The 8,908-nt window shown below is 38.3% G+C and overlaps 1 protein-coding gene across 1 annotated transcript; it reads right to left on the bottom strand.

Annotated features, from left to right (window-relative positions):
* Window positions 1-2,674: 2,674 nt before the first annotated feature.
* Window positions 2,675-3,064, bottom strand: LOC143855407 (uncharacterized). Its single transcript, XM_077365524.1, has one exon. It carries the CDS (start codon window positions 3,062-3,064, stop codon window positions 2,675-2,677), a length of 390 nt encoding a protein of 129 aa, XP_077221639.1.
* Between the last annotated feature and the right edge of the window lie 5,844 nt (window positions 3,065-8,908).

Here is an 8,908-nt window from a genome sequence, read left to right as displayed (position 1 = left end):
CTCATGTCTAATAATCATCCATTCATATTCAATCTGTTACTATCATTTGAATGGAGCAAATTTTTAAATGGTTAAGGTGATTTCAAATCAAGGGCTTATGTGCTTGATATTCAAATTTATATTTGGATGCACATAATCAGGGGGAGCTTACATTTTTGCATATGTAAATCTCTAAGGGCAAGCAACAAGTGATCTCCAAAACTTATATCGCAGTTCAGAGCGTATCTATGCTCTGGAAGAGACTTGTCTGCTCACTGTCTAGAGAACCCCTTCTTGAAGCAACTTGTGAACATAAATGGTTGTGTCATAGATCTATGCATATCCTTGCTTAGGTAGATATTTACATGCTTAAAAAGTTGCTCATGGAGCCCAAGTGTTCAAATCATTCACCTTTTCCATCATAATGTCCTGTCATGCCCTATCACATAGGTTTCACCTAGGGCCAATGACAAACACATAGGGGGAGAGCTAAATAGTTTCTTATTCATATTTATATAGACCATTGTGATGTGCTCACATGGTTTATTGCCCCCATACTTGTGCTAAACTTGCAAAATCTTAGATCAAAAAGAAAAAGGGCTTATCATGCATTTTACCTTATTTTCTACTTTGATAAGCATCATATGAGCTTCAATGGTATATCATATACTCATACATAGATTAGATAAGTTATCATTTATCTTGACACCCCACTTGCACTTTCACTTGCATATGGAGAGTTTTGGAAATTGATTAGGTAGTCCAATTGTATATGCACTTCATGCTTTACATTCATGTATTACAATTGTGCATATAGTGAGGGGGAGATAATGCTCTATGGTTATATCATTTAATGCTAAATCATCTATTTGTTTAATATCTCCTACCTCCCTAATCAATTTGTTTGCCATCATAAAAAAGGGGGAGAATGTAAGCCCAAGGGTTCCCATGGGTTTAATCATTCACCTTACCTTCTTGTTTTGATGCTAGCAAACCAAATTGATTAGCATTTATGGACTAATGTGTTGCTTTGAGGTGTTGTATTACATACAGAAATTTCATGTCATTATCGCCATTACACAACTCTTCACAACACATACCTTATGGATCAAGGAGCAAAGGAACCAAGAACTTGCACCTACCGTTAAGACATCTTCATTGAAGATGTTAAATCAAGAAGCTCATCATGAAGATTTCACAAGGTCCCAACAAGTGTCAAGAAGGAGCTTGGGTTGAACATGCCATGGTGACACCTCATGTACCTCAAATGCATTGAAGATTGGAGGACAAGTCACAAGAGCAAAACAAGTTGAAGATGTTCATCTCAAGTTAAACAAGTCTAAGGAAGTGCAAAGGAGCGAATACATTCCAAAAAGACTCAACGGTATCATTTTTAGAATGTATTTAGAGTTCTCTTGATTTTATGTTTAAATGCAGTTTCAAAAGGTTTTCAAATGGTTTCATACTTAACTTTTTATATCTTTGAAAACCATACACACACCCAAAAATGTGTTTTGAAAACCTAAGACTAAAGCCCAAAGACCATGGCCCAAAGCCCCTGAATTTTAAAGTTAAAAATAGAATTTTACACAGGACCGGTCGACCGGGCTATGCCAGGCGACCACGGGATGGTACCTGGAATTTCAGGACATCTCGTAAATTATCGGGTCAGTCAATCAGGCCAAGCCGGGCCACCGAAGATATTTAAACAGAACATTCCGACATGGGTTCGGGTGGGGGACCACTGTGGGTCGGCCGACCGTGGATAGGTTTTTTGAGCAAACAGGTAACCCTTGCGGGGCGACCGGCCTGGGGCCGGTCGACCGCGACGGTAAGAAATTTAAAAATATAAAAGGGCGCCCGATAGGGGCGGACGACCATGATGGCTCGGTCGACCGGCGCGGTCAAGCAAACTAGTCATTGGGGTGTTTTCTGCTTGACTTTTTCAAGCCACTTATTTACAGTTTTACCCCAAATGGTCATATTTTCAAATACACTATATATACATGATTAAAACCTATCTTTACAAGCTTTTGAACAGTTTTGAAAGATCAAATCCCATTTTCCTTGAGCCTAAACTTTTCTATCAAAAGCTAAACCTCTTTGATCTTGCATTTGCACATTCTATCAAGAGGTACTCCATAGGCTTTACATTTTATCTTTCCTTGAAGTGTTGGTGAGCTATTAAAGTTTATAATCCCCCTATCTAAAGAGGCATTGAGAGTTTTTCATTTATTTTCTTCATTGTATTTTAGGGTCTCCTCTTCGGCCTGTTAAGAAAGGAGAAGACATTGTAAGAGAGTGTGATCCCTCATCAAGGCTTCGTGCGAAAAAGGGTGTGTCCCCTTTGGAGTTGAAGGAGTTGGTGTACTGCTTGGAGATTCGCCCGTTAAAGAATATCAGGTTTTAGTGGAGATCCCAAGGAGGTAAACTTGGAAGAGTGGAGTAGGTCTTGTGATAGACCGAACCACTATATTCGTATGTTCCTTGTGGTTGCTTCCCTTCTCTTTCATCTCTTTCACTTTGTGGTGATTGGTAAACTCTACCGTTTCTTGTATTTATGTTTTATTAAAACAAGGGTTAGATTAATAAGAGCTTAATTTGTAAATTAATTTTAATAATCCATTTAGTTAAGCCCAAAATTTTTAATTGACCAATTTACCCCCCGCCCCTCTTGGGTTGTCACACTTGTATTTCAGGTATTGTGAAATTCAAGCATAATTCGGTGACGTAAGGGTGATGCAGACCCAATGAATAGCTGTTGCATATGAAAGATGAGTCCATTTCTCACACAGAATTCTGATCTTGCTATGCCTTTCTGAATTTGATCATGTTTTTCGAGCAGCTCTGAATCGGTGATATTCTCCGATTGGATTTGGTCTGCAATATCAAAAACTGGATATGAAGCAGCCAGTTGTAGTTGCGATAAGGGACTTATCACTAATGGAGCTTCATTTTCTTGAACTCTTGATAAGGCATTCACTGCTTTGTTATCAGTCCTAGCTTCGTAAACGATAGAATAATTGTACCCCAATAATTTGCAGAGATATTGCTGATGTGCTGGTGTCTGAATAACTTGATTCATGAGGTTTTTCAAACTCTGATGATCAATATATATGATGAATTTCCTTCCGAGCAAATACTGTCACCATTTCTTGACAGCTTCTGTTATTGTAAATAGCTCCTTTATGTATGCTAATGCTACTGATAACGTAGGTGACATCTTCTTGTTGAAGTACACAATTGGGTGTTTTTGTTGCATTAAAACGGCACCGATTGCAATACTTGATGCGTCTGTCTCCAATACGAAGTCCTGCGAAAAATCAGGCAAAGCAAACATAGGTACTTGAGTCATCAGAGCCTTCAGTTTGTCAAATGCCACTTTAGCTTCAGAAGATCATTGAAAAGCATCTTTTTCAAGAGGTTTGTAAGAGGAAAGGCCACTGTAGCATGTGACGAACGAACTTCCTATAGTACCCTGTCAGGCCAAGGAATCCTCTGAGTTGTTTCAATGTGGTTCGTCTAGGCCAATATTGCATCGCTTGGATCTTCTCTAGATCAGGTTGCACTCCATTCTGAGAGACCAAATGTCCCAAATAATCAATTTTGGTTTGGTAAAATTGACATTTGCTCATTTTAGTAAATAATTGATTGGATGCTAAACATTGCAAAACAGAGTCTAAGTGCTGGACATGTTCCTCCATTGATGGGCTATAAACAATGACAAAGTGCCTTAGAAATGGTTTAAATACCTGGTTCATCATGTTTTGAAATGTTGAGGGGCATTAGTTAGGCCAAAAGGCATAACTAAGAATTGATAATGCCCATCATGAGTTCGAAATGCAGTTTTCGCACAGTCTTCCTCCTTCATTCTGATTTGATGATACCCTGATCTCAAGTCTAACTTCGAGAATATCATTGCACCATGTAATTCATCCATTAGGTCATCTATAGTGGGAATGGGAAATCTATCGTTAATAGTAATTGAATTTAAAGCTCTGTAATCTACGCAAAATTAACACGTATTGTCTCTTTTTTTACTAACAGGACGGGAAGAATATGGGCTATGGCTTGGAACAATGATGCCGCTGTGTAACATCTCTTGTACTGAACGTTCAATTTCGTTCTTTTGGAAATGGGGATAACGGTACGGTTTGACATTGACAGGAATGGAACCAGGGATAAGATGGATTTGGTGGTTCATCTCTCGACATGGAGGTAGAGTTAATGGCATCGGAAAAATGGCGACAAATTTGTGTCAGAGGTTGGAAATGGCAATTGGAAGTCCAGGTGGTGCTTCAATAGAATATAGGGTAGCAGAAAGATTGGGTTCAGAAATGTTTTCAATGCAATGAAGGGTGATGCAGGAAGCAATGGAATCGGTTTTAGTTAAGCCCTTCATATGATTGGCTTTTAATGGATATGGATTTAATGCAGGTTCCCCTACTAATTTAACTGGTTGTCCTTCAAATTGAATTCCATGGTGGAGATCTTATAATTGGTTATGATCGAATCAAGTTCAGCCAACCATTGAACTCCCAAAACCGCATCAGCGCCCTTACTTGGTAAAACGAAAAGATCAAATGGAAATTCATGAGATTGCAAGGAAAGTTTAACATTGACACATTTCCGATTACAAAGTAAACAATCACCATCTCCAATGAAGACCTTGAATGGGTTTGTAGGAATAATGTCCCAATGTAATGATCTAGCAATTTTCTCCTTAATGAAGTTATGTGTAGATCAACTATCGATGGGAACATGAATGGAGTGTTGATTGCTTACCCCTATAATGCGGATCGTGCTTGGGTTCTGCTAGCCAACTATTGCATAAAAACTTAAATCACCTGGTTTCTCCTCTGATGTTTCATCAGAATTTTCGACGTTAGAATCCTCCATAGCTGTCATGTCTCCTAGATCAACACCATCTTCCATAGCAGTGAGATGATATAGGCGTTTTCTACAGTCATGCCCAGGAGTGTACTTGTCATCACAAAAATAGCAAATACCTTTTACTCTTTTTGGTTTCATCTCCTCCTTCGTTCACTGTCTCGTACGAACCAGAATTTGCCGTATTGGAGGAGCAACAATTGCTTTCAATGGAGGAATCAGAGGTGTAGGTAACAACCCCGATCCATCTCCTCTTGGTTTAGACCAGCTACTTTTCCACGGTTTCAGCAATCCTTCGTACTTTTGCTCAAATACTCGAGCAAGAGACATTGCTTGGAAAAGAGATGTAGGTTGATCAACCAGTAATTCTCGTTTCAGATCTGGTTTTAGACCAGAGACAAAGATTCTGATCAGGAAAGCTTTAGAGAGACCATTCACTTTATTGGATAATGATTCAAAGCGGAATTGATAATCCTCGATCGACGAAATTTGATGGATCTTCGCAAGAAGCCCTCTGTGATCATCATATAAGGAGGGACCGAATCGTAATTGAATAGCATCTAAGAATCCCTTCCATGAATTAATCAGATTGTTCGATTTCGCCCATTGGAACCAAGAAAGGGTAGGGCCTTCGAAGTGGAAAGCCCTGATAATGATCCTTTCATCTTAAGGAGTGCTATAGTAGTTAAAGAACTGCTATACCTTGAAAGACAACCCAATTGGATCTGATCCATTGAATTTAGGAACATCCATTCGAATGAATTTGTTGTATGCTGGTGAAATTGCCACGATTCCATCATTGGAATTGCCCACAGAATGCTCGTCGTTTGGTCAAGAAGAAGAAGTCGATGGAGGGCGGATCTGTTTGATCATATTGACCAGCTCTTCATGTTGTTGCATTTGGATCAAACGAATCTCATTAAGTTGTTGCTAATGATGCTTTAGTTGTTCGTCAATCTTAGCTTGAGCATGTGTATTATCTGACATAGTTCAACAAGGAAGTCAATGAAAGCGCCAGTGATAAGCTCACTGTAGCTTTTGCACAGAAAAAAGAACAGAGTAGATAGAAAAGAGAGGTTAAAGATGAGAGAAGAAGAAGTTAGAGAGAATATCTTTTTCCATTATTTTATTCTCTAATTGTGCTCGCTCATATAAAGAAAATCCTAACGGTCAATCACATTTGTCAGCTCTTGACATTTTACTCTCTTACCCTTTTATTTACTATTGTTAATACTTTCTTGAAAAATAAAAACTAATTAACTATCCTTGATTCAACTAATTACTGCTATAATCAGACATCCACACTGGTTTACGAGTCGTCCTTCTTCCTTTGGTTTGAGCCGTATCCTCGGAGTGATCTTCTTCACTGGTATCCTTCTCTGGTTCTTCAGGTTCTTCATTCACTGGTACAGCATGGGTGTCTGTTCATCTGTATTGCTATCAGAAAACATATAGCAGGGTTCATTGGGCAAATTTTTTACAGGAGGACATGAACGCCCTTAATTCAAGATAAATACAGGTGGTCTATCGATTGACCACCGTACGTGGCGACGAAATTCAAGCGTCATGTGGTTTTTGACGGTAAGTTTTCACCAGCGGTCTAGACCACCACATGTAATTTTGATAGGCCAATAAATATAGGGAACTGATATATCCGCCCATTTGGATTACTTGGGACACCTAGCAATAGTGTATCAATGACTGTAGAGGGGCTTATGTACTTCACATCAGAAGTATTCAATGGGGCTGATTGCCATGTACACTGTTGCTGGGTGTTCCAAGTAATCCAAAGGGGTGAATATATCACTTCCCTAAATATAGGGTAACAATAAATTTGTTGGAAGGGTTGTAACCTCCAGGCAAAATTGCTACTTGCAACGAAACTACAAATTGCGTAGAACAAAAATTTTCTTATCAATTTTGCCCTTAAACCCATGATCTTAGGGCCTAGATGATCTGATGGTGATTTAAATAAAACAAAAGGTTAGAAGTATTACATTTATGACTATCCACAATAATAGCCCCTGCTTAATCTACTCCTCGAGCGGCCACGGTTAATCTTATCGTCGCGGTCTCGCAAATTGAACCGATGGATTCCTTCAAGTTACGCCAAGGAAAACTGAATAACTTCTATTAAATTGTGAACGCTGATCATATCAGCACCTTTGGATGGAAAATATGAATTTTCTTAATGGAGCTTTTATGGTTTTTCCAAAAAACGACAACTAGAAGTGGAGAAATTAGAAGAACTAGAAGAGAGAGAAGAGATGAGAAATTTTGGATGCTCTCCCAAAGAAGGGAAAACATTTTTCCTAGCCAAAATCTGTAGAAAACATTACCATATGTGCTTAAATAGTTTTTACGTTCCTCCTTTCAATTTTCCAATTAATTCTTCTTAAAACTAGCTAATTCAGAAAAGTAGCTTTTTATCCTTTTCATCAAATACAAACAAGATTTAATTAGAAATCTTTAATACTAATTTGGATGTGTTTCCCACAAGTGAAAACACATTTTTTCACATCGAAAAACCTTCCCAATTGTCTGAAATCAAATCCCAAAAAAATCTCCTAAAATCTCGCCTACATTCTCTCTTTTCCCACTTTACCGCTACAAAGCTGCTGACCGATTTTTCACACCATTTTTAGACTAGTAGATGAAAGATCTTTCCAATGAGTATTTACACACTCAATTTTGTCAAATGGTAAGAGAGTTATGACTATTTTAGTAAAACGGGTCTTTAAGCTAAATACACACTTGTTATTTAATTTCTCTAACTAAATAAACTTATTTCCTCCCATCCAATAGGATTAAAGCTCCATCCATAATATTATATAATTTCTAAAATACACTTCAGTTAACAATTATCTCTTTGGGTATAATTTCTAAAATACACTTCAATTAACAATTAACTCTTTGGGTATTCCAAATGCTTCCTACGTTTGTGTATATACCAAAGGAACTGCGTAAATCTTTTCCCTCACATCAAATGTGACGAATCTAGTTCGTCCATGCAATCTAATAAATGCGGGACCCTTATCCAAAGGATATAAATGGGTCATTCGATTAATGAGTGGGATCATTGCAGGGATCCCATGGTCGATCCTACAGAACCCAATGATCGGCCCCACTGCAATTTTGGTTGGTAGTGAATAACTACAATCGCATTGGATCAGTGGCCTCCATCGAGACCTAACCCTAAAGATGACCGTCAAATCATCGTACCCCTAATCACATCTAATTTGTGCAAGTCCTTTCTCCATTCTTCATCTACTGAGTTGGGTCTTACGGGGGTGGACAACTACTACCCCTGGCCCACTCATGGTATAGCTTCCAGTCAAGTAGTTAGGGCCCGTAAATGCATTTATAAAATCATTTAAAATACAATCAAGTGTTTTTAGTAAAACCTTTGATAAAAAATGTATCCAATCCGCTTGGCCAAGCTATTTTATAGGCCTAGTGCTCTGATTGAAATTGTAGATGATATCCCTGTAGTTTGGGCAGAGAATTCCATGTCGGGTATTACTATTAGCCTTGGGGTTTGTTAAAGACTCTGATACTACTCTCTGGTGATCTCTAGAAGGGCCACTGTTCCATAGGCCAATAATCAAGGCTAGGCCCACAGACCAGTATGACCCCTCAGGTCTAAGGACATATAAAGGGTCCTGTCTGGTGGAATAGCCTTATAAACTCCTGTCCACAAGCTATTCTAGTGCGATCATGTTCAGTGCACGATCCTCGTCGCACCCACTATACTTAGGGTTTAGATGAAGCCATGGGGTAGGAGAAAGAGAAGTAATTAAAACAAGTGGTTCATATAACAAATTATGTAGGATTTTATTTTTCTACAAATCTCAATCATCCATGCCATTGGCTTTCCCCTTTCGTATGGATGATTGTTGATTAACAAAGATTAAATTCTATATAATTAATATAAATTAGAGGGTTAATTCGATTAAATACTCATAAATAATGACATCTTTTAGATCTTATTATTTATTGACTGTTTAGTTGGATTTTCAACCTAATTCAAATGATTGTT

The sequence above is a fragment of the Tasmannia lanceolata genome, unplaced genomic scaffold (genome assembly GCF_043159265.1).
Source record: "Tasmannia lanceolata isolate RefF3 unplaced genomic scaffold, GAP_Taslan_0.1 ptg000021l, whole genome shotgun sequence".
NCBI lineage: Eukaryota > Viridiplantae > Streptophyta > Magnoliopsida > Canellales > Winteraceae > Tasmannia > Tasmannia lanceolata.
Note: the sequence above shows the minus strand (reverse complement) of the source record. Positions and strands in the feature narration are given on the sequence as shown.

Coding starts and splice junctions, on each gene's coding strand:
- LOC143855407 (XM_077365524.1), bottom strand. CDS start 3,064: ATGAATCAAGTTATTCAGACACCAGCACATCAGCAATATCTCTGCAAA.